Genomic DNA, 26,657 nt, shown 5'->3' with positions numbered 1-26,657 from the left:
ATCTAAAATGCAACTCAAGAAAACAAATGAAAATTATGAAATTATAGGGTATTAAAGCTCGGAAATATAGTATGAACAAAACAATATTGTATATAATCACAGCCAATTACGATAGCCTTTTCAATCAAAAAATATACTCAGTATTATTAGAAATGCTATGCCTAGACGTATCAACTTGTTTTTTTTTGCAATTTGATAATCGACGATAACATACGTATAAAACAAATTTTATCAATGTCTAATGAAAAAAAAAAACATCAATAATTCGCGAAGCCGAAAGCTGAGTATACTCCGACACACACCTATCTTTGCAACCTGCTTCTTTCTTTCAAATCGTGTTTCTATTTTTAAACATTTTTATCTCAAACACGGAGATTATGTTTTCGAACTAAAAGTGTTTTATATATGTTTACACCATATATAGTAGACGGATGAGCAAATAATCAAATTGTTACGGTTGAATGCTGTACTTTTAATCTAACTGAGTATATGTTTTGAATACCTACCAATTGTATATTCTATTGAAAAAGCACTTTGCTAAAATGGGATACCACAAAGGAGTGAGACATATAACAATAAAGAATAAAATTATGCTTGTGTGCAACATTCAGTAATCGTAATCTTACGATCAAAAGCGCCAATGCGCAAATTCTTCAATTCAGCTAACCTAGCAGCGTATTCCAAAGTGTCTTGATCAAAATCAGCGCAACTTTGCGCTTTCCTTGGTTCTTCAGGATGTCCTTTCATCATTGGGCAAGACTTCTTGGCTAGTTTACAACATTTTCTAATCGGTTTCTTTGTTTTGATATCAGAACAACTTTTCCAAGTTTTAGGCATATATTTTTGTTGTAATACGATTATTTTTTTCGTTTTATTCTGATTTTCGTTGTACTTAGATTTTGATGGAGTACTTTTTACGCTATTTTTTCTAACTATATAAGAGTCTGGAAATTTTTTTTGTGTAGCATTTTTATTTCTTATATTTTTTTGTATATGAGTTAATCTTTCCAAACTATCACATCTCACCAATTGACTGTTGAATGTTTTGGTTTGGATTACATCGCTATTTCTCCTGCTCGCTTCATCAATCCTGCTTATTCTTCTTGGAAGATTTGTTATATTACTGAGACATGCCTTTTCGTTTGAATTATCTTTTCTATATTTTTTGTTATTATCAATTTCATTAGCGTCCTGGTATTCTTTTATTGGTTCTGAATCGACAGGCTTACCACACGCTGAATTTGTATCAATGTTGAATATGCAATTTCTAAATTCGCATTTATGCAATAAGTCTGTGTTGACTTTACTGTTCAAGTCATTTTCAGAGTTATATCTAGCTACAACTATGAAGTCATCTGTTATTTTTTTAGAATTGACGGGTGATAAATTTGGCTCTGAATTATACTTAATCCTACTTTTGCTGAAGTCGTTGGAAGACTTAGTTAAGCCATTAACATCATCTTTTCTTCGAGATGTTATTTCAGAGGATCTCCTGCTATTTTTATCCAGGGATAGATTGAAATCACACTTAGAGTCGGAACCATACAAACTCCAATCGTGAAGTAGTTTCAGTATTTCTAATCTTTCATATTCAGTTAATTTATCATTTAGATGTTCATCGCTAACGCTATGGCTCCTGCTTGGCATTCCTCTGATCTTGCAAAGTTCAGGAAAACTGACTGCCTTGGAGTCATATTTCTCCGAGTCGGTTAATTTCCGAAATCGAAGTTCATCCGGCGATTTCCAATTTTTATTTGAAGTAGATGAGCCTTCGCCATCAAGAAGGCTCAGGTCTAAATTAGATTCATGAACACAGCTGCTTATGCTGGAAGTGGAACTAGAGACATCTTGTAAAGAACTCGATAATGCACGTTGTTGTTTCATTCTTTTTGCCCTTATGCTCAAAAATTTGTCAGTTTCATTCACTGAATCAATTGTAATGCTTGGAATTTCGTTTACTTCTATTGAGTAACTCTTTTTCTGTACGAAGTCGTTAGCTCTATTTTTCCAAGATTTATTGATGTCATTTTCGTCATTCGGTAAATTAATCTCTAAATTAGTTCCAGATTCATCATAAGTAAGAGTGACATTTTTAGGACAAGGTTCACTGAAATCAGTAACTTGCACGCTGAAAACTGGTTCACATTCTACCTCAATACGAGGAATTGTTAGTTTGAATTTTTGTTTTTTGTACAAATTATCCGCTGAATTGAAAAATACGTTGTTTTTCGGTCGGACAGCTGGAGGCGTGAATATGTGGTAGCTGTTTAGACTCAACAGGGATTCCTGAGAACCCCCTAAATGTTGTTCGTAGTAGTTTATATCCGAGGCTGCATGTATGAGAAAAATATCGAAATAAGCAAGTGGACTAGCGGAATACAATATTTCTAAAGGGGCGAAAGAACCTAGCCTAAGAAGAAACATCGGGAACGACAAGAAATTTGGTTGGTTGGTATTTGATGATATAAATAATCCTAAGTATTATTTTAAACTTCATCCAGTTTCATAATATGTACAGGGGATCTCGAGAACTATAGCAGCAAGAAGAAAACGAACTACACATTCTCGAGCTATTTTTTCTTGACTAATCCAAAACTGAAAACAGATCCAGCCTAACGTTCATAGATTCTGAGTTATGAACGAAAATTGAGAAATTGTCATTTTCAATGAAGCTGAATAACTCGTTTATTTGAACTCGTATTCGAAATCCGTTGTTACATTCTACAGGCACTTTTTTATGAAGAATTCGAATATGATATCATTAAATTTTTTCATCCACTCATTTTCGAGATACGACAGGGATTTCCGATTTTTCAAATGTAAACTATAGTTGAAAGTTCTCTCATTCTGCTGCAATTTTTTTGCTGATTTCAAAAATGTATCATATGTTGCTATTCACATTAATATAATATAAGAAAAAAAATGCAGTACTTTTTCCTGCTTTTCGATTCACTGTTGAATTTTTAGTAGGCTGGCGTAACCATAGCAACCGTTGAATATGCATTATATTTTGTGAACCTAAGCCTCTATGATTGAAATCACGGATTGCTGAATAAATATTTCGATGATTAATTTGCCATCGTTTGTTCTCGCGATGTTTGGCATGCTTATCTTACGATGGTTCTCAATTCGAATACTACCGTGGACAGACGTACCTATTTTGCATCATCTTACTTTTGTAAAAATCATAATTATAGATAGCTTTCGTATTTTATTTATATTACTGACTCTTTAAGTTTCTTTCCTGAATTGAAAAACGATAATTGAATAGATTTTCGTCTTTAATAAATAATCAGACGAAAGTCTTTTACTCTCCTTTAAAGGATATCGATCTCGATATATAAATAATTAATAGAAATAATTATTCGACAGTCTGTGATTCCTATCACACAAGGTTGAGTTCACATAGGATTATGTGGAGTTCACATACCATAATGCATTTTCAACGGTCGCTATGGTTACGCTAGTCTACTAAAAATTCAACAGTGAATCGAAAAGCAGGAAAAAGTATTGAATTTTTTTTCTTATGTTATATTCAAGTGAATAGCGACATATGATACATTTTTGAAATCAGCAAAAAAATTACAGCAGAATGAAAGGACTTTCAACTATAGTTTACATTTGAAAAATCAGAAATCCCCGTCGTATCTCGAAAATGACTGTATCAAAAAATTTGACAATATCATATTCGAATTCCTCATAAAAAAGTGCCTGTAGAATGTAACAACGGATTTTGAATACGAGTTCAAATAAAAGAGTTATTCAGCTTCATTGAAAATGACAATTTCTCAATTTTCGTTCATAACTCAAAATCTATGAACGTTAGGCTGGATCTGTTTTCAGTTTTGGATTAGTCAAGAAAAAAGAGCTCGAGAATATGTCGTCCGTTCTCTTCTAGCTGCTATAGTTCTCGAGATCTCTTCAGTAGACAACGAATTTTGCCCACCCTGTACATATATCTAGTACATGGATTCCCAAATTTCTTTTCATTATCCCAAGTTTCTGAGAAAATTATGTTCATCCTTACAGAAATAACCTGTGATACATATAACAGCTGCAAAACATACTTGAATTAATAAAAATACTCTAATTTGGTTTGATGTGACTTCTAAATCGAATAATTCATACTTAAGTTAATTTTGTAGTGGTGAGTTTAAGCAGCCTTTAGAGCGAATCTCCGTTGAATGTTCTAGTTCTTAGGAAGGGAATTTACCATAAATTATTTTTTGAGATGGTCTTGCTTTTGGCTCTATTCGCTTTGCGTTATAATTTGAATTATGTTGTTAACATTGAGAAATAATTATAAGGAATCCATAAATACTTATTATGATATGAGAAACAAAGTGAATTTTGCAACAGGCTTTATAAAGAAGGGGAAATAGAGATGGGCTTCAGTCTATCAGTTATCGGCTTATTGATTTCTACAGTTCTCAAATATAATGAACTTTATTGAGAGCAATACGGTTCGAGATAAATTTATATCTGACAATGAAATAAATTATCAGAAAATTTTTCAGATTCGAGAACTACGAACTGAATAATAAAAACGTGCTTATTTGAAACTATGTCTGAGATCCATTTGGCTTAGAATTCAGCTCAACTTAGTTCTATCTGTGGAGAGGAATTTTCCCAAAATTATAACCACAGGGTATTTCACGCAGTGTCCACTAGAAGTATCTAGAGAACCGAATACATTTTTTTTGAAAATTCCTCACATTGTATTGCCGCATGCATGCAGTGTGAGCGCATAATTGGATGTTACTGCAGTAATTCCAAAAGATGGGAAGCTAGTTCTACCAAGGGAGTTTGATGTAATAGAAAATTCCATCTGTAAAACTGGTGCGCTTTGAGATTCGCAGTGGACAACTAGCTTCGGTGGCTTTTCGACATTCTTACCGATACCAGAGCCTGTTCACAATTGCACCATTAATAAAGCTGTCATGGGTCGTATGCAACGTTTCATTAAATGAAGATTGAATTCACATCAAATACGGAGATTTGCAAGAAGTTATAACAAATCATTCAAATTTGTCAAATTTGCGACAAATGAGTATTGGCCATATGCAAAGATAAAGCATAGAATTTCCATGAAATTAAAACAATTCAAGGATTTTTCGTAATGACTTCTCTTAGATCTTCAGATTTATGTACAGGGCTTGACACATTGTTAGATAAAGCTCTTTGCTGCCCATCTAATGACTTTTGAAAACACACGATGTTGTATCTGAAAAAATGATTTTTTTCGTGTTGGACTACCATCCTCAACATTTGTCAGTAGGAAGTTATAACCATTCATTCGAGACTACCTTTAAAAAATTTAGACAAATGACATAATATCTCTAGAACTGCGGTTTGGATATGAGGAATCCATTAAACCCAAATTAGAATTTTGTGGGGAATCCAAAAATATAATAAAATATAGGATATCCCATTTGGCTCAACTTTCGGCATAATCGGAAGTATCATCGTGACCATTCATTGTGGAAATTTTCAAAAAAAAAATCATTTGGTTCTCTATATACTTATAGTGGATTTTTTGTGTGGAACACTCAGTACCCAACAACAGAGATAGAGATACAAACTGAGAACCACGACCTAAAACATTTTGGATATCGGAATTTTCTTGTGGGGGTTTAAGAAAACTGAAAATTATTATCTCACCTCTATGTGGAGTAGGACTTGGCTGCTGCAACAAAGTTGCTAATCCATGATGCACAGCTCCTCCTTTAGCAACTTCTAAAGTAACGATACTGCCAGTTCTAACCAAGAACTCGGCGGCCTTCTCTTGAGTGATTCCCAATAAAGACTGTCCATCAACCGACAGTAACTGATCCCCAGCGGCCAATCTCCCATCTCTATCAGCTGCACCTCCAGGGACCACAGATTTAATGTAAATACCCAATCTTTCTTGGCCTGCACCTTTAGCTGCAACTATTGATAAACCCATACCACCCCCAGTTTTGTGCAAACGGATAACTTGTACCTAGAAATGAAAAAGAATATCTCACTATAAATTTGCTGTTATAACAACTAACATGGATATTTCACGCAGCCACTCTGAGTGTTTCTAGTCAACTAGTTGAACGTTTTAGACACCGAATGTTGTCGCAAACAATAATTTCAAATTTTTTACTAGAAAAGAAATTCAGGAGAACAAAATCAGAAGAGGAATTTACGAAAGTAAACTAACGCTCAATTCAAAATATTAATACATACCTCTGGTTGGGAGCTACTCAAAGCGCTTGGAGGTCTTGGAACATTCATGTACACTGTCCAATGACCAGAGCTAGTGGGTTGCGCTGCCAGTCGGCATAGTCCGGATGCTTGAAGAGGGTGAAGAAAATCTGCTAAGCCTGGTGGAACACCTTGGACTACATCACAGCTAAATCCATCATCTGGTAAAAGAAGTTGGAGAGGTGGGGCAGGGTCGTCATATAATGTTATTTCGCGACCTTCTGCTCTAGCCAACTCATCTGCAACACTTTCGGCGGCTTTGGCAGCTTGCTCTAAGAGCGAAGGAGATGCAATTTTTTCGCCTGGTTCAGCTGAAACAGAATTATCTCAAACAACAAAATCAAGAGAATAGAGAAAATGGGGCATTGCATTTAAACCTACCTTTATACTGCATTAACAAAGCACCCAACTGCATTGAATTCAACTTAAAACAAGCTGCTGACAAATTCGCTAGATCTTCAGGGGTACTCTTTGGTGCTTGAAGTAGATGAGCACACTGCAATATTTTTGCTAGATGACACTCGGCCGCCAACTCTAACCCTTGACTTTCAGCCCATGCCTGAAGATTCCTTAGTCGATTGAACATCCTGTGTCCAAAGCTTCTGGTACAAAGATTGCTATTACTGATGATGTGATATAATCCTTTAGCCGAAATCCAATGGAATAGATGAGAAAACAGCTGTATTGTTAATGCTGCATTTACTCGACATTTCCTCAAGAGATTCATCGCATTGCTTAAGACATTTATTACTTCCCTTGGGTGGTCATCCCCACTCATTGTCACAAAGAAGCTCAGTGCGCCATTCAATTCATCAGTCAAGCATGCAACAAGGTTTTTGAAAGCTAGTTGCACTGCATCAGCTAATGTATCCTGAGCTTGTATCGAAAAAGCACTAACATGTCTGTCTGATTTGAGGAAATGGAGCAATTCACTGGCGTTTGCTAACCAGAAGGCTTGGGATGTGATTTCTGTACTCCTATCCTGGATTGTGTGCCTTAAACATAAGAAATTTCGTTAGAGAAATATTATCACTTTTTAGTTCGAGTCATCTGTTATTTTTGAGTAGAATGTTGTTTTCGTTTCTTTGGAGCGTAAAGGGTATCGTTTCGTATAGAATACTTCTTTTACGTGAGCAAAATGGCCAGAAATAAGATATTATCATGATATTAAGGCCTAATATTTTTTTATGGAACTTGAAGATAAATAATGATGAAACATACCTTATGAGCATCGCTGCATGCTGAAGTAACAAAGTCAATTTATGGGCTCTTTCCATTGGTGTAAGTTCAGGCCGATAATGAGTTGACGCTCTATATCTAGCACAAAGGTACAAGGTGTATGCAGGAGCTAGCCGAAAAGTAGGAGTTGTCACATCTAAATGCGTGATCACTCGTGCTAAAAATTGTTCTTGCGGTTCTTCCGGAAATTCTAAGACTGCCGGTAATATAGGATCTTGGCCCCTTGGATAACGGTCCAAACCGCTCACTCTAAAAGAGGATCTAAGAATTAGGGGGATATTTCTAGGACAACAAAATTGGATCAAAACTAAAATTCAGGACAACACTGAAAGCGACAAAATTTAAGATTACTACTGACCTGTTTTCTGATGATGATCCCACGGATCTACTGTCTTCTTTAGCACCACTTGCTAGGGAAATGGTCTCAACATTTCCTTCTATATCAAACGTTGTCTCAACGATATTTCTTTGATTAGTTTCAGACGGGCTTTGTGGTCTAGTAGTTTTGCTGCACATGCGACAAAAGCAAAAATAAAAATGCAATAAAAAAATAAAATGAATGCCATAACTTTGTAATTATTGGAAAGGGCTTCTTTTTCTTCCGGAGGAAATGTGCTTAAAATTATGTCAAAAAATAGTTGCACTAGCACTTCTTTGTTCTGGCGCTTACTTCAACTGAAATGAAACGCTATTTTTTTAAATATTTGGGTGTGAACTTGAAGATTCTTATATGAGAAGGGGAAGATTCCAAAAGTTAGGAATCAGTTGCGTTCTGGTTAAGTTTAACACTGAAACTATAAGCCACCTTACAAACCAAATGATGTTAAATCGTACCACAAGAACCGTAATTTTTTAGAATATTATAATGATGTTTTTAATTTTCGTTGAGCACTCAACAGGAAGAAAAGGCTAGCAGATTTTTAATTTTGTGAAAACAAGTCAAAATGAAGTTATGGCTATCATAATTGCAAGGCAGTAACTTGTAAAATAAAAAGAGTTCCTTTCAAGCTCGAAATTATCACTTGAGAACGAACCTGTCATATATCCTACTAGACGAATCAGGCATTGCACCCGAATGTCTCGTTCTCTCTTCTTGTGATGGGTCCAAAAATCTATATGTATTGCTGTTGCCAAATTTCACTAAGCTGCCATGTGTCAGAATGGTTGTTTGGTGTATCCTTTGTCCATTAACGTATGTATGAGCATCCGCGTGACATGGAGTTAGGGAGGTAACGCCATCTGTGTTGGTTATGACACAATGACGAGGTTGAATATGAGGGCTATAAAGTTGTAAGGCTATGCCATTAGCAGAGCCCACCTGGAAACGATATTTGAACCATGAGTTGACAAATCGAATTACATCATGCTGCTTCTTACTAAAGGATTTTTTTAACTAAACATCACAGATTTTGTCATGTAAATATACAGGGTCAGTCTTTGACTTGTACATATACATATTTCAATAACATAAGATTCTTTCTTATTTTATCCAATGCAGCCTACATAAATAAATATACGTCCAGTTGCAGGAAAGTCCGTTAAAATTTGATACTCAATCTTTTTCCAACACAAGAAATCACCCACGTCTTCCAGTTTTCTCATTATGACTTATGGCCAAAATCTATCACAAATATACCAAAAATACCATATACTTGTTGCTAAGTTGGACGCCATCTGATGAATATTTGAACGTTTTATAAAATGAAAGTACCTATTCTTCATATTTTCTCGTATAATGCGCCGTTTTCGAGTAATTTCATGTTCAAAAAAAGTATCTGTGAAATTTTAAAAATTGGGTACTTTTGTTAGCCGAATACTCTGTTTAAAACGAGGTTTAAGAGATCCACAGAGGCACAGTGTCACAGATGTAGCTAGATATTCTGAAGGTAATTTTGTTTTTTCATTGGTGGCACAGCTCATTATGAAAAAATGGAATACGAAAAAAGTGTTTCTTTTGACCTCAAGAATCTACTGTTAACATATTTGTATGAGTTAAAGACTCACCCTGTATATTATGAAATGATATGTACGTTTTAATGAATCATTATTGCTTCGAAACCAAATATTTGATATGTACTCTGATTCTTCCCATGACTAGTAGATCAACATCATTAGTTGCCGCATCTACGGAAAAATTAAGTTTATAATTAAATTGATAGCTGCAGGAGCAACATCAGTCTTGGGAAGTGTGCTAATTAATTGAGAATAGCATCTACGTGAGCTTTCTCAGAATTCCATAGCGTTCTTGTGTTCTCATACAACTCCCTACAACTATTTCAATGTATTGGTTCAGTAATATTGATTGGAAAGAAATACCTAGGATATTTTCTTTTCATCTAACAATCATCCCAAGCGAATAATGTATAAATATATGTATATGCCGATCAGATGAAGAAATATCTAACCACAAGTGCACTCCTAATTGTTATTCCAGGCTAGGCTGAATTTTAGAAAAGCATGGGTAAACCTATATAAAAGAAGAAGAAAATTAGAAAATATTTTCGAAAAGAACACATTCCGATGTCAATTAGGTTGAAGTTTTGGAACATTGTTTGTATCCTCTTAAGCCCGTTTGCAACAGCCGAGAATTCTCCAGAAAATTTACTCGAGATTTCATGCGCCGTGAATTATGTACCGTTACATACGCACTTTCGGTAGAATTCTCTGTTCAGTTGCGTACTAAATAGGCTCCGCCCTTTTCTTGCGAGAATTTTGTAGAGAATTCTCCAGAGAATTCTCGGCTGTTGCAAACGGGCTTTAGAGTTAACATATGAGCTGGGTAGATGCATATTATGAATTTTTCAGAAAACTTCAATTCCAATTTGTAGCCTGGAAAAGTTGATCATGAATTTGATAAAAAAGTCGAATTTCAATAATCCAGTTTGAACAGTTTCGCAAGTATAATTCATTATTTATCCCAAGATTTGTAATATGAAAATTACTAAATTGAAGCCAAAAGCTCCAAGTAGGTAAAATTGTTGATTTGCACTTGGTTTTACACCAAATTGCATGAATTTCTTTTTTCTCTTCAGTGGTTTCAGAAAGAAAAAAATGGAAAGCGCAAAGAGAAGTTTTCTCAGATTTTCTACATGTCTCAAAACGTAAACTGTAAATTTTCTTGTTTGCTCATTTTTGGGAATGAAAGGACAGAACGGAAATCGAGAAAATATTCCGAAAATGTCCCCACATGTGAATTATTGTTTTCCATCAAACACAAGGCCTCACCAAAGAAATAAGAATTTAGTACATACCATTCCTACAATTTCGAAACCTAGGAAGAATAGATCCCTTTGGTCGTTCCAACTCTAATAGCTTCAGTCACATATGGGGGTTGAAGAATAACCATCACAATTCACGAGTCGCAAAATCTCTCGAAAGGAAACTAATGACATTTGCGGTGTACTGCTGCTGCTGGATAGAATCAGCCAGCTTACGTGAAACTGAACAGGAGATACACGAACTTCGTGACAACGAGTTTAGTAGTTAACTTATGGGTATGAAACTGAACAAGCGAAACAGAAAATGAAACTGCTAGACTCCCAAACGGATGTAAACATGTAAAGATTATGGGGATATAAAGAAGAACTGCGGGTATTTTCAGTGGCGCCGGAAGTTTAAATGATAGAGTGAGCAGGAACAGAAATTAGTTTCATGTCCGTTCTGGAATGAATGAGTATAGTATTTCATCAGAAAGAAGCGCAAAATGTAATGCAATCTCTATTAATGAAGACCATTTACTTTTATATAGCGTACAAGACAATATGAAATGATGAAAACGTTCCGATCATGTCATGCGAGTTCTTTTGGATTCGAAGTCGATTTTATAGAAAAATTGTACGTTATTTTACGAAAAGGTACAATCTTCATATTACGATGTTTTATTTGTAGGGACAAAAAATAGGAGGATCACTGACGTGATTCAGCAGATTTTGCGAACTTGAAATTCATCATCTGATCACCGTTCCTCGTAATGAACTGGTTTATCGCTGCTTGGCTAACTGACGAAAAAATGTATGTTCCCAATATTTCAATATTACCAGAAATACAATAGCTATCGATTGGAAGACTAATTAGCTTTGAAAGAACATTTTGAAGGTTCAAGCCATAGAGATAGAGAAATGGACTGAGCCTGAGCAATACCAGCATGAAATTGGCTATTTTATAGAATGTCAGAAATGATCGTCAATACCTGTCCCTTTTTTGTTGACATAAACGTGAGTGTGAACCAATCTGAATAATTGATATAGATTTATATATGGTAGATTTCACCATCCATTTAATATTATAAGTTTCAAATAGGTCGATAATCCAATTTTCTTCATTAGTTTGTATTCCAAAACCAAAATATATACCTTGTAAGGTTGTAGGGTATTAATTTTATGTAGAGGGTTTCCCAAATTCGATGCTCACTGAGAGTGTCTCGAGAACTATAAGACTGAAATAAAAAGTTTTTTTGTGGCAGATTAGTCGTCCATGTCATTCTTGACATGGGACACCTTTTATATATAAGATTTATATATATCTTATATACTGTTAGCAAACTGTTGGAATTATCATCGAATCAACTATGTAACGATGCAAATATGTGCAAAGGTATGCCGGTATGTCATTTGAAGTGAGAAATAGTAGGGTGTTTCCGATATAACTGTAAAATCACCCTGTTTGTACGAATAATTCAGAATTGAAGATGACTTCAGATGAATGAGTTACCAACCCAATCATTTGAGACCATTTTCGGATCAAAATATTTCAACAGTAGATTCTTGAGATCAAAAGAAAAACTTTTTTCCAATACCATTTTTTCCGATTCGGCCCTGATGAAAAGATAGCCATTTTGAGTTTTCATAATGAGCTGTGTCACCCTTGGAAAAACAAAATTACCTACAGAATAACTAGCTAAATCTGAGAGCCAACATATCTGTTGATCTTTTAAACATAGATGTATTCATTCAAAGTACCAAATTTTTCAAATTTCACAGATACTTTTCAATTTTTGAACATCAAATCACACGAAAACGGCGCATTATACGAGAAAATATGAAGAATACTCCAATTTAACAAAACGTTCAAATCTACATCAGATAGCATCCGAGTTGGGTTCTTTGAATTTTTGATATTTTTGTCGTAAATAATGGTCATAATGGAAGGAATCTTGTGTTCGAAAAAGATTAATCAAATAAATGAAGAACTATATTCCGAAATTCATTTCATTCGAAAAAAACCGTTTGTGAGATGGAACAACAGTATCTTTTAAAATTGTAAAAGAAAAAAGTGTTTCTTTTGACCTCAAGAATCTACTGTTAAAATCTTTGTACGAGTCAGAGACTCACCCTGTATATGATTATTGCATTTCGCTTTGTAATATTCTTGTTCCTTACTGAAGGATTTTGATGTAAATATCATAGAATCTCAATAACGCCAATTAATTTCTGAGAACAAATTCTCAGAAAATAAACCATGGCAGACGTTTAACACGCAAGACAGATACTTTGATTATTTGCTTTTACAAAAAAAGGACTGATTATAGCGATAATTTTTTGTTTCCTAATTTTAGACAGCAAGTTTCCGAATCTAGATCCTAGGAGAAAGACATCTTTGTAGGCATATTTAGATTCGGTTATGAAAAACAACCAGATTATTAACTGATAATTAAGAGGAACAATCCGAAAAGATTCATATACCCAAAGTAGATCTTAAACGTTTAAAAATTTAGTAAATAATATATTCAATCAAATTCTAAGGCATACACAAAACCGGATGATGCCTTGGAAAGCCGCCTCATACACTCACGTCCAATATGATTCATTCGCTATTTAATTATTATTCTAATCAGTCAAACAAGTTACTTGAATCGTCTCAAAAAATGTTACATCTTGAAAAAAATATTTAAATAGTAGGAAGTAATTCAGTTGATAGCTGAAGTAGGTACCTAAAATAGCAAGAGGCCACTATATTTATTTATACCTCAACTGAAATGAGAATAAATTGGGAAATTTGAACAATAGAAAGAAAGAACAGAAGACCTTTGTAGAATTGCTGGAAGACCAAGAAAATACATAAAACTATCTTCTTTATTCTTAGTTTCTTTACTCAAGATTTGATACACACTCTTGATTCAGCTTTTTAGATCTTAAGAGAATTAATACTGTAAATTCTCATATCAACATTGACATATTCTCAATTTGCGAATAATGAGAAGGTGAGAAAAAGTGCTAAGTGTTTCTTTCTATTGAAAGAACGCTTAGCATCAAATTTAAAAATTCCACGAACACCCGATATTATTTGAGGGTAAATACTCCCGGTAAAATTTCTTCATATTCTGGAAGCTAAACGCTCATAAACTTCTGTAATCGAGTCCTTAGGAGATGATCGATTATCTCAAGTTATCTAGGATATAAAAAATAATCAGGTTCCCTGGAGGTTGCGTGGTGTTGTCTCTACAGGAAGCAAAGCAAACACGCACCTTTAACGTTGACAGAACGCTTCGGATGGAATGTCAAAAAATAATCTAAGTGATACCATGGGGATTCCATAAATAGCAAAATCAATTTCTCTTCTCAAACAAGTTTTCAATGTATTGTCACTGTCTTCTGATATTATAACTGAAAGTCATGAAATGATGGTCAGTTTAAATCATGCGAAAATAACTTCTTTCTTAATTGAATTACCTACCTAACGTTAAGAAAAAGAAGTAACTGAAATTTCATTTATTCGTCGATTGTCATGGGGAAAATAATGGGAATAAGTTTTTCAATTGAATTTTTGATTGGAAAAGTGCATGTCTTCCTGTGCAACGCTCATTGTTATCCAAAGACAACTTCTCTTATGGATAAAATAATGGAAGAGGGAACAAAATCACAGATTCAGATGAAGGCGCTTATCACTGTGACATACTGACGTGACTTTTTTTTTCAATTCCTGAAGGAGTGGACAGAAAAAATTGAACATAATAATCAAGTGACCCATTCAATTTTCTAAATGAAAAAAAAAAAGATTCAGTGATAGATTTGGTAATCCCTGTTATTCCAAAAAGAATTGCTACTGTAATGTTCTGTTAATTCTTGAGTATTTCATATATGCGATTTTGGTTCTGCTTTCAAATAAAATATAATTGTTGAAATCACCCTGTATATGTAGAGTACATGTACAAGGTGTAGACTCATCCTGTGAATAATAATATACAGGTTGATGGATTTATCTTGAAACAGTATATTAACTAAAAACCAAGGGGGACAGAAATGAATATTTTTTTCAACCTTGACTTAACTTTTTTTTTAATGGAAAGGTATATTTCCGAGTATATTTCTAAGTACAGATTCTTATTCCTCAAAAGAAAGTGGTAAATTTTGTTTGAAACTTTTTTTCATGGGATTTAAAAATATTGAACTAAATTTTATTTGAACACGGTTGGGAAAAAATTAAAAATAATTTTAATAATGATGATATTTTTAGTATTTTCATATCATTTAAGTAAATGTTCAAAATGATGATCTTGTACTTCGAAAAAATAATTAATGCATATTTCTACATTGCCTCAAGTTTTTACACATTCTTTTACTTGCTTTTTTTAATCTGCTATCATTCATGACCACAATCTGAAGTATTTCTGATCATAGAATAGACGTGTAGATTTTTCTCGGTGATGTGGGAATACTTTATAAATAACTTTTGAATTTGACATTCAAGAAGAATGTGCACTAAGAATTTTTCTTAAAAAATCAAGTTCACCTTGAAGTCAAGGTTAAAACAAATTATATGTTCATTTTTCCCTCTTGATTTCAACAACAACAACTTTTATCAGATAATTTACTGTCTCAAGTTAAATGCCGCACCTTGTATAGAGGGTAGGTATCATAGTTCACCTAAAAATGCGAACCAAAATCTGAAGGCAATAGATATTCCGAGTTTGCTGAGTTCCGCCAAATATGATTTTTCAAAGTTTTGTTGTTGTACAATAGAACACAATCCCCCGGGGTGCTCGATCTCATTCCCAAATTTCATTTCATTGATGTAAAGTGAAAAAAGACGGCTTAATCTTACAACACATAGGTTATCGACATTACGATTTTTAAATAAAATAATTCAACAGTAATAAATAATTTCAGTTGAGAATAAATAGCAGAAACAAAATTGAAATTTAAAAATCGACCTTACGACTTTTAAATAAAATAATTCAACAATAATAAATAATTTCAGTTGAGAATATACAGCAGAAATATCAAAATTTAAAAAATGAAGTTAAATACTAAATCCCTATTAGTATATGATGATGATAGCCAATAGGGCTTGTTTATTTTATTTTCTGTATGAAGTTATCTTTTCTTCTTTCTCAGAATTTACCCAGGTCCGGTCCAACAGTTATTCGTTCGTATGCCCTATCGTCGCCTCTGCTACTTCAGCACTATCAAATTAAAAGCCTATTTGAGCATGATTAAAATTTATCTCCTATCATCCGAACACAGAACACCGGTATATCCCAAGGGACATCTGAGAGAGGCCATTGAACAGTCTCAGTAATCATTCGTAATTGGACCCCCATTCTAAAGCACAACGACGTCGTTTATACAGCTTTGGAACATTACAGTAGCATAACATACCAGTTGTGTGTGTTAATTATCGAAGTAATTAGCATTGGAATTATCTCACTGTTAACTATCGAACTGAATAGATTTTCAGATTGAAGATGATCTTTTCGCTACTCTAATGCAGAAACAGTATTTGGTCATTTCAAAAACATTTAATTTTCAAATAATGATTCCGATCTGAAGTTGAGTACATACACTACCTTTGGAGAAAATCGTTGATGCATTCTTTAAACCTCGACTTATAATTAGTTGAACTGATGGAAATTCATTAAGAAGTAGACGATGAATTACTTGCTTCTTTACTAGAAGATAGCTTTAGTAATAGGGAAACAAGTGTAGTTGTTGAGTAACTCATCCTAGTGAAAATCATGTAGTTCAGTTTCTTATTCAACACTAGTTTTTCTTGTGCTTTTTCATTTTTCTGTGTTTGTATAACGTCTACTTATTTGATCACAGTGGATTCCGGCATAAGCATTACATTTGGATAGAGTTAAAAAGAAAAATCGTTTTTGTTCAGGAAATAACGTAGAAATGGAGTACTTTTCCAAGTGCCAACGGGGTGGCATCTTGAAAATATCAAACTGCCCGGTTAGCACTTGGAGGAGTACTCTATTTCTACGTTATTTCCTGACCGATTGTGGTTTAGCGAGCGAACCCTCTTGACTCTCCTGCAGTCGCTTGACGAATTGTTGTACATTCGTTGACTGCAGGTAGTAGTGAATGTGGGAGCCCTGAATTGGTGTAGGAGGGAAAGTTAGATTTGGTTCAGTATTTGCGGGACAGGTGGCGCATCGCTTAAGACCCCATCCTCCGGTTGAAATATTTAACACTACACTGTACTGATGAGTGGACAATGATCCCGAAACCGATCTACAGTTGTGTTTAGATGTTTCAACTTCTGAGATTTATTCCTACGCTCGTTCATGATATTTATACTTTTCCTACATTCAGAAGAGGTATATAAAGTCAAGTTGGCAGGTACATTATTCGATTTTTGATAATGATAATACTTTTCTATGTTGTGTCATATTCAGAGACAGATCACATTCATTCCGGATATTTGAAAAGATTCTCAAAAAATGAAGGAAAAACGAGAATTTCAATATGACTACTTCATATTTTGACGAAAGTTTCAGTTTTTACTTCAACTCTACCCATACAAGCTATAGTTATACTTAGTTATACTAGCACAGACGTCTTTATTCGAGAAGGTGTTTGTAAAGGCTGAGGTATACAGTGTGACAATTTGAAACCTTGCCAGTCCAATGATGTCACGACAAGGATGATTTCAGAGAAAATGCCAACAGGTCAATTTTTATTCGTAGGGGGACATATTTTGAGCAGAATTGTAAGCCGAAATCTCCTCAATCCTAGGTGTAGGAGCTATCACCCATAAATTCTCAATAGGGAATAGGAGGTGAGCCTCGAGGTGAGCTATACCTCAATTGAAAGATCACTTGCCTTCTACATGAATACTACTGCTTTGCAGGAAGTAGTTACAGGGGCTGACAATTTGAAAACTTGCCAGGCCCATTATGTCTCGACAAGGATGTTTTCAGAGAAAATGCCGGAACAGGTAAAATTGTTATTCGGAGGGGGACATGTTTCTAGCAAAATCGTAAGCCAAAATTTCCTCAATCTTAGGTGTAGGGGTTGTCACCCCTAAATTCTTGATAGGGAATAAAGGATGAGCTATACCTCAATACAATAGCATTATAGAGAAACATATTGCTTTCTAATTGAGGTTTAGCTCACGCTCTATTCCCTACGAAGAATTTAGGGGTGATAGCCCCCACACCTGCTCAAAATATGCCCACCACCCCTTGACCTGTTCCGGGTTTTTCTTTGAAAACATCCTTGGCCTGACAAGTTTTCAAATTGTCACCTCCTGTTTCTACTTCAAGGAATCAATAAAAATTTGCAAACCATAGTATGCATGTAGAGGGACAAGTGATCTTTCAATTGAGGTAAATCTCACCCATATCCCTTATTAAGAGTTTAGGGATGATAGTTCCTACACCTACGGTTGAGGAGATTTCGGCTTACAATTCTGCTCAAAATATGTCCCCCTCCGAATAAAAATTGCCTGTTCCGGCATGTTTTTTTGAGAACATCCTTGTCGCAACATAATTGGCCTTGCAAGTTTTCAAATTGTCACCCTGCATAGAATATTTACTACTGAAAAAGGTGTCGACACATATTCATTTGAATTCAGGTTAATAAAATTTCCTGAAATTGATGAATTCCATATTGGAAAACTTTTCATCTTTTCAAATATCCGGAATGAAAGTGATCATCAAAGTCTCTGATAACCTTACACAACATAGAAGCATTACAGTTCTATATGCATTATCTTATTATCAATGAAAATAACCTGTCAATTTGAGCGGATTAGTTTTTGAATCATATATTCTGAATCAGAAAATAATATTGTACTAGAGTATGTAAAAAAACATAGGGTTTATATGGCGGAATTCTACATAAAAAAGTGACTGTAGAATGTCACATTTGTTTTGCGGTATCACTGAAACTTAGGCGAAAAATAAAATGCCGAAAAAAAAATATATACCAGAGATGCGGTTTTGCACACTATCCACATTTTGAAAATTGAGGTCCGAAACGTGCCATCCATTTTTCCCTATCTCTTAAGGTAACAGAGCATTCAAACCCATCGAATTCTGCCCAGCATCTACACCAATCGAAAATACACTATTACAATTTCAAGCTGTAGTTAAATGTAATATTAAAAACAACATTAACAAAATTTGCGCGAAACTATCGACTGAACTGATGATTTGAAGGAAACATATTTTCTTAGATATTTTATTGGAAGATACGATAGAAGCCTCACAATATATTTTTTGATACAGGAATCCCAAAATATCAGTACAAATGTTCATTAACTAGTCAATATTGGCACTCGTATTTGTTCTCAAACGCTTCAAAGCCACCCGATATAATATAACACTTCGGTTCTATGAACAAATTTGTTGTGCTCAAAATTCGACATAAAGCTATGAAAGGAAGAACATTTCATACCTCCATGACTTCCGTATTCAACCTTATCGTCCTGGCCGTATCACTAGGATGCGGAGTTGAACCATCGGGACCTAGTTCCACCAAAAGTGGAGCTTGGCTCTCCCTGGAGTCTCTCGGATTGTTGTTCGCACCTAACGCCCCCGGTTTCTTTTTTCTTTTACGTGGCGCACAATCTGCCGGTCTTCTTCTCACGTGGAACATGATTGATCCTAGAAAAAAATGATACAGGTTAAGGACACTCTAAATCAGATAAATTCAAACAATTTGTGCATATATTATATCAGAAAATAAGTTCATTAGGTATCATATTATCAATGAAAATGATCTGCCAACTTGACCGAACTAGTTTTGAGTTTTTTTTATTGAAAGAACAATTAGAAATAGGACGTATATTATATATTCTGCATTTAGAAGAAATATGGGTCTGCAATATGTAAAAATAACAAATGGTTTATAAAGTTCTACCTTAGGTTGAAAAAAAAGCCTCCCCTTCAAATACGGGTGTATTTAAAAAAAATTGTTACCACTTCATCACTGAAAACAATCTTTGACTACGCCACTGCATTCCCCATGAATAAGTGTCTGTGGAATGTAACATTTATTTTTCGATATCACTGAAACTTTAGGAAATAGAGAAACCAATTCAAAGAGCCTAAAAATGAGTTTTCGCTCATAACTTGAAAACAAAAGAAGATAGAAGGGTGCGGTTTGGATCATTAACCATCTTTTGGAAATCGAGGTAGGAAACGTGTCATCTATTTTTCCCTAGCTTTCACGGTTACAGATCTGCCATTCAATCCTATCAAATTTTGCCCACCCTGTACAGGGAAGAAAAAACCACAAAGCAGTCAACCTCCTTAACTGTTAGGTGATATGTTTATTTCAGGAAATTAACTTGACGGTGGGGACAACTTTACAATTAACGGTTGATGAATATAACTCCAAATCGATAACTCGCAAAAATTTGCCTAATGAAGATTATTTTATCTCAATATAGGACAGAGAAGAATAGATTGGGTGAACTTGTGTTAAACGAATACAATGTAGCTACAGCTATACTGCATTCACATTCATTTTAGCAGTCGGTTGGCCATGAAATAATTTTCTCAAGTTTTTGTAACTAGAATGGAGTAAGGTTGGCACTCATGAAATGTCATTAATGTCATAACGCCGTTGCCACAACTAATATCAATTTTCATTACGAAAATGCCGAAAGTGATTGAAAAAAGAGAGAGGGTTTCAGGAAGTGCTAATTAGAATTCAGGTCCGCTCATTCAAATAGTTATACCCCGATATTCTAAAATCCACAATACGTCAGACGGTAGCGAACACATTCAATGTAAGAGAATTTATATTATGTTTCCTCTGAATCTAAACGACTCATATTTCAGCTGAATATTTCCTCAATCAGAAAAATTGTGAATGAAGAGGATGACAAAGAATTCCCTTCTATTGGGAGACCCAAGAAATTAGTGGCATTTGAGAATTTTATATTTGAGTGAATTGATGCGAAAAGTATACTACAGGAATTTCGATGAATGTCATCGTAGAATAAGTTCCCGAAAATTGATTTTTCTATTTTACAATTGACTTGTCCTATACATTGTAAATTTCTTAAGTTACCAATAAATACCTAATTATTATTATTATATCAATGTATTAAGATGAACAGCTAAAAATACGCGCCAGTTGTTCTGTTAATTGTTTATTCATGTGAAATTTTTGTTCAACGGTGAAGTTCATCTTGACTTGAAACTTCCTTTAGGTACTTCTTTTTACTTACATTGAGGCAAGATGATTTTTGTTGAAGAATTTAACATTCTTCGAGATATACCCATTCCCAACCACTGCATCATATGCATTTCATCTTCGGGTTAATATTTTTGGAATCTACAACTGATGTAACGTATTCAAACTTTAGCCAAAGAAGATAACGAACATTAACTCTCCTCAAGCTAGTGCATATTATGATATTATACTGATCTCTTGTATTTTCAATGCAAATTACTGGACTTGTTATACCTTCAATCAGTTTGAATAAACTTCAATTATGTTCGTCACATATTTTCCGAAGCGATTCGACATTGTGATAAAATACGTAATAACAGAAACTTTTACGTAAAATGGACAACATAGCTTTGATTTAAAACCCAAAAATATTTTGACAAGCGTCATAACCCCACATTTTCGTACTATACAGAGTGAAATGTGTCAAATTTCCATGGCCAACCGACTGCTAAAATAAAAGTGAATGGAGTATAGTTTCATAATTAATTTCAGGGCTAGTTCGATTTGAAGCTTAGTTTTCAGTAGGACCAAATTTAAAGGGAAAATAAATTTGACTATGAAAATGGATGAACATCATGCTATTGAGAATTCGAATGCTTTGGTGTTATATTTGCTCACTTCTCATGTGCGGAGTGGAAGAGGAGACCAACTGTATAAGCTACAATTGATTATATAGGGTGAAATTCTGGGGAAGCGGAGTATGGGCAGAAGAAAGATGAAAGATGTTACTTTTGAGTATAGGTTAGGTATAGTTCCAGTCAATTGTACCGGGCCGTAATATCAAAGGTCCAGATTGCAATGATGCTTGCCATCCTTGGAAGCGGAGATGGCACGAAAAGAAGTATCTATTCCTTTTTCACGGTGAAGCACGCAACGGAAACAAACATCGTCAGTATTCCAAAATAGTTCTCGGCAATTAATCAGGTCCATAAACTGACAACTTCCCTCCTATACAAGAAGTGAGTATTTTTGGACCCTTACAATAAGTAATGGAGGAAAAGTCGTGTCCTCACCAAAATGACATTAATCCTTAACGTAGCTCGTATTTTCACCCTTTCGAAGTCTGCATGTCTAGCGGTTTGCTTTATTTTAAAACGGATAACAATAGAATGGAGGTTATTTTTCGGTCTTTCAAGGGTTTTTATCCCTTCGATTTTTCTGCATCAAATTTTTTAGGGACCATAAGTCTATGTGTTCATGGAGAGAATTAGAAAAAAAAATCAAAGTATGGTGAAAACCAGTTGTTCTGTATAGTTCTATAATCTGTTATCAACAAACCTCGGTTATCTTCATGAAGCATCTTAATTGGAGCCAGTCTAGTGAGATGAAAAAATTAAACACCAAACATTCCCATTCAACCACCAGTATATTGAGAACATCTTGAATAAATAAGTTTTCGAAGATATCCCAAAACACTGAAGTGTAACAAAGTAATCGATTTCGAAAACAAACCGTGAAAAATTTTGTTCTGTGGCAACCATTTTAATCTCGATTTTAATGCTTGAACATGCATATAGAAATATTTTCCTACTATGTATTATATAAGAATACTAATTATGTTATATTGATGCCACTTTTATTTTATTAAAAAGTTAAAGGATGAGTCTTGGACTTGTATAATGTATGTATATATTTGAACAGAATATAGTTTTTCAATCTACCAGTTTCTACTTTATGAACATTACATACTATAAAAATACCAGAAATTTATAGAATCCAACTCCCAAAAGTAAGCTGAATGCTAACTCATAAATATTTAACCATTCGACTTAATCATTTATTGTATATACTTATCATAGATACTTCTTCGTTGACTCAATGAATTGGAAAAAGTGAGTTCATGCCTGTTTTTATAATATAGTAGCTCATTCTGAGGTTATGGTATACCTAGTTAATGCTTGGAAAAACTTTAGTGTCAGGTTTGGAGGGAAGGCACAGCTCATTATGAAAACTCAAACGGCTATATTTTTCTAATTAGGACGAATCGGAAAAAATGGTAAAGGAGTTTCTTTTCAACTCAAGAATCTACAGTTAAAAGATATGTACAAGTCGAAGTCTCACCCTGTATATGTACATACAACGGAAAACCTTGAAAAAATTCACTGAATGAAAAATCAATATGATTCAACTTTTTTACTTCTTACTCCATTCCACAGTTATCAACCAGAATTGATACCAGCACCTTGGCAAATATATTTTGCTCTTTTTTTTCCAATTTAAAATTTTCATCATAACTTAACAGATTATTTTGACTTGACAGTATTTAATGTAATCACTCCTATCTTTCTTTCAGAGTTGGTTCAGGGAAACAAAACATATTTCGAAAATACAAAAATATTTACATGAATTTAAATGGGTTATTCAAAATTTCTTCACACTTATCCAATGACAATTATTTCCTCAATTTCATAAAAAGTAGCATGTTTTCTTCATTTCAATGAGGATAAAAACATAGCAGTAATCGATTTCTATTTCCGACGATGATTTAAATTGTTTACACGGGTCACTGAATGCTATACTAATTGCCGGAAACCAACAATCGAAATTAAGTACTATCCCAGAAAACAAAAAGAAACAGAAAAAACATACCCAAATTTCTCAACCATTTCATTATGTTACAGCCGTTTTTAAGTTCACATTAGCGCACGGACACGACCGAAATCAGTTTAATGAAACGTGGGTGATGTAAAAATAAAATCCAGTTCACAGAAATGGAGAGACGATACATGCATCGGAATGCCAAACGATCACTGTTTACCAATTTCGAAATATTTGAATATTATGCGGATTTTCTCATTCTGTGTGTCCCATTTGCGTGGGTGTTTGACACGCGGGTGGCAGCAGATGGGGGCAAAGGCAACTGCACATTTTCAAGAATAATTAGAGTTTCGCGGAAATCGGATATATCGAAAGCAGAACGACGAAATCCTTGTTGAGGTGAATAGTCGTTCATTATGGGCAATGCGAGATCTCAATTTGAATGGATATTTTTTCATGGTGGATAATTGAAAATATCAGTTTTCGCAAGCTGATGCTACTCCAAATTTTCCTGATAGAAGATCTTGAACATATACAGTGAGCAATCAAATGAAGCACCACGTTGCAAGTGTTTTGAACTACAAATTAAATGTAGGTACTTGTAATACATCATACTTGCAACACAAGTTCAATGAAAATGCTGAAAGTTATTTTCAGACCAGTATATTTATGTAATATTTTGTTGCAGCTAATGGATATCTGATGTCACATTTGTTGATATTGATATGGCAATAATTGTCTATTTAGAACCTTATAAAACAGTTCATATGAATGCGAAGTTCAAAATACTTTCGAATCAAATAAAACGGAAGTCTCATCCGAAATTCTGAAGTTAGCGCAAAGTGCTGAATAAAAATTGATAGGGAAGAAATATACTCCAATTTATGAATGAAGTAGAGATGCTTGGCATTCATGATGGAATGGAAATGTCCAAAACATGCCCTTCCATTGAAAATTGCAAACGAAGCAACAAAAACATTTTACTTCATGGTCAAATCGCTCAAGCGATTTTTGTATGGAAATGTTTTCTGTTTCTTTCTTCAAACTGTTGAGTTCGTTGAATATTGAATGTCGATTAAGTCAGAAAAAATAAATGTTTTACTTCAGAAAAAGTGCTAACAGCTTGCCACTAATGGCCATATTATCACCCTGTATTTCAATAGTTAAGACCAAGAATCGCTCTCTCACATATTTCAGGGTTTTTAAGGAACGCCCTCTGTATATTGTGACAATAGACATAAGAGTTGAATTTAATTAATAGTACATTTCATTTCTCATTTCAATAGTACATAACCTACTATTAATTAATTTGTCCATTAAAGTACAGAGCAACACAACTCCCACCTCGACAGAAATAGAAAGAAGTGATGGCCCTTTTATTCCATGCGGTGGTCGCTACGATGGAAGAATGCAGCTTAGCACCATCTGGCATTAAACAAGGCCAACTATTTACCCTTTCATCACTCGGCGAGTGAAGATTGCAGCATTCTCTATAGTGGTTCTGATTGGAAATTCAGCAGTAACATGGGGGCTTAAAAGCATAGCTTACAATGCTGCAATCTGTAATCCGCATTGGGTCACGTCACGTTACCTTACGTAGCATTAAATTGCTAAAATAAAACGATCCGATCAAAAACGAGACCACAATTGTCGCCACTGTCTTGTTAGAGTCACTGCAATTTGCTCAAACTCTCAGATTTCAGAAACCGCATATTGAGGTAATCCAGCAGAGAGGGAGGGAGCGAGAAAGCGTTCGAATTCATGGCATAAACCATTGCTTCGAACCACAAAATCATAAAATGGATTACGCCAACTCAGTCAAAATTTTTATAAATTTTTTCTCATGAAAAAATTTCGAGGAATTTTCCATCACCCGATAACAAGTTTTCAAGAAATTCGAATTTGATCGATTCTATTTTGTACGTTAAAATAATGTTACCGATTCATTCAGAAGAGAAATCAATAAAATGAACATTGCAGCTACGGAATCGTTTGCTTATAGTTTTCTTAGAGTCTTTTGAAGTCTTCCCTTCATTATGGCCTTAATTGATGAATTGTGACCACTTGTTTCAATAAATGAACTAATGTATTTTGTCGCAAAATACAGTTATTACAGGACTTGTTCGTAACTCCGCTTTTGACTCGCACAAATTGTTATTAGAGGACTTAATGTATCATATTTTAAATATTAACACTCAGGAAATTCTTTAGAATAGTCTGTTAATCTGCCCAATTTTTTCTGATGCTTCAAAAGTAATGTAGCTAGGCTGCCAGGCATATGACATCTCCTATATGACCATTTACCCAACGAAGTAAAACAATAGCTACCTCGTTTCTTTGTCTCTCTCGCAAGGAAAGAATTCCTAATTAAGGACCTCTGCAGAGTAAACGAAGTAAAATGAACACCGACTCCGAAACGAATTCTCCTTCAGCACTAGGTTGGCATCCCGATTTCCTAGCAGTAGAAAGAAAATTGAAATAATAATAAGGTCGCAAGGACGGAGTATTTCAGTTGTTTGAGGAATCCGGGACTCGCATTCGACAATCTAGGCAGTAGAGTGTAGGGAATGTACGATAAGAGAATATAAACGGAAAGATGAATATAAGCAGACTTATTAGAATTATTTTCTGGATATTTTTTGGAACCAGCAGTTATTTTTTTTATCTTCAGGAATAATTACAGGAAATTTTTTCCAGGCTCGTTTTCATAGATTTTTGATAGAAATTATTTTCAAACCAACTCATGAGGACACTTTGATTTAACCCATTTCGAAAACTAAATTGAGCAAATAACACATATTTACTGGTTCATTGTTATAAATCATTTTCTTGTGACAATGACCTTTAATTTCGAAAATTAATTGATATAATGCACCTGAGATCAGGTGAGGCCTTAGACTCTATACGTTCGTTCGAAAACTGCTGTTGCATGATACGACAAGTACCTACTCAAAGGCGCTACAGGTTTGGACATAGTCAGAAACCGATCTTGTGCAGGAGTGTTAGATCTTGGGCAACTTTTGAAACGATCTCAAAATTTTTGAACTTCCATAATTTTTGTGGAGCAGTATATTTATCATATTTTTTTTCTTTACGATCTTCAAAATAATCATGTATATGAAATAAGCTCCTAATGGCACCCCATCTAAAACAATTGACAAATCCATTTGACAACGAGTTTTTCACTCATCCTAGCGAAATCATCAATTCCGTCTTTTTTAGTTAGTTCAGAAA

At 34.4% G+C, this 26,657-nt stretch overlaps 2 protein-coding genes across 7 annotated transcripts in view; both read right to left on the bottom strand.

Moving 5' to 3' along the window:
• Nucleotides 1-26,657, bottom strand: part of LOC123312608 (afadin) — a 186,290-nt gene that overhangs the window by 6,148 nt on the left and 153,485 nt on the right. For 4 of the 6 annotated variants that reach the window (XM_044897128.1, XM_044897131.1, XM_044897133.1 and 1 more), the window contains 7 exons: nt 19,098-19,306; nt 8,508-8,791; nt 7,832-7,981; nt 7,456-7,722; nt 6,616-7,229; nt 6,217-6,545; nt 5,662-5,983 (listed from right to left, as the gene is read on the bottom strand). In XM_044897128.1, coding sequence (XP_044753063.1) covers nt 5,662-5,983; nt 6,217-6,545; nt 6,616-7,229; nt 7,456-7,722; nt 7,832-7,981; nt 8,508-8,791; nt 19,098-19,306 — 2,175 coding nt within the window. Of the gene's footprint in view, nt 1-5,661; nt 5,984-6,216; nt 6,546-6,615; nt 7,230-7,455; nt 7,723-7,831; nt 7,982-8,507; nt 8,792-19,097; nt 19,307-23,474; nt 23,512-26,657 lie in introns of those variants that run through there. The other 2 variants (XM_044897132.1, XM_044897129.1) reach the window with 2 other exon arrangements.
• LOC123312609 lies at nt 435-5,655 on the bottom strand. The gene is made up of 2 exons (XM_044897134.1): nt 3,955-5,655; nt 435-2,517 (listed from the first exon to the last, which is right to left on the bottom strand). The coding sequence occupies exon 2, from the start codon at nt 2,422-2,424 to the stop codon at nt 589-591; it is 1,836 nt and encodes a 611-aa protein (XP_044753069.1). The 5' UTR covers nt 2,425-2,517; nt 3,955-5,655; the 3' UTR covers nt 435-588.

This window comes from Coccinella septempunctata, chromosome 4 (assembly GCF_907165205.1).
Source record: "Coccinella septempunctata chromosome 4, icCocSept1.1, whole genome shotgun sequence".
NCBI lineage: Eukaryota > Metazoa > Arthropoda > Insecta > Coleoptera > Coccinellidae > Coccinella > Coccinella septempunctata.
The sequence above is the reverse complement of the archived record's forward strand: the minus strand, read 5'-3'. Positions and strand labels throughout refer to the sequence as shown.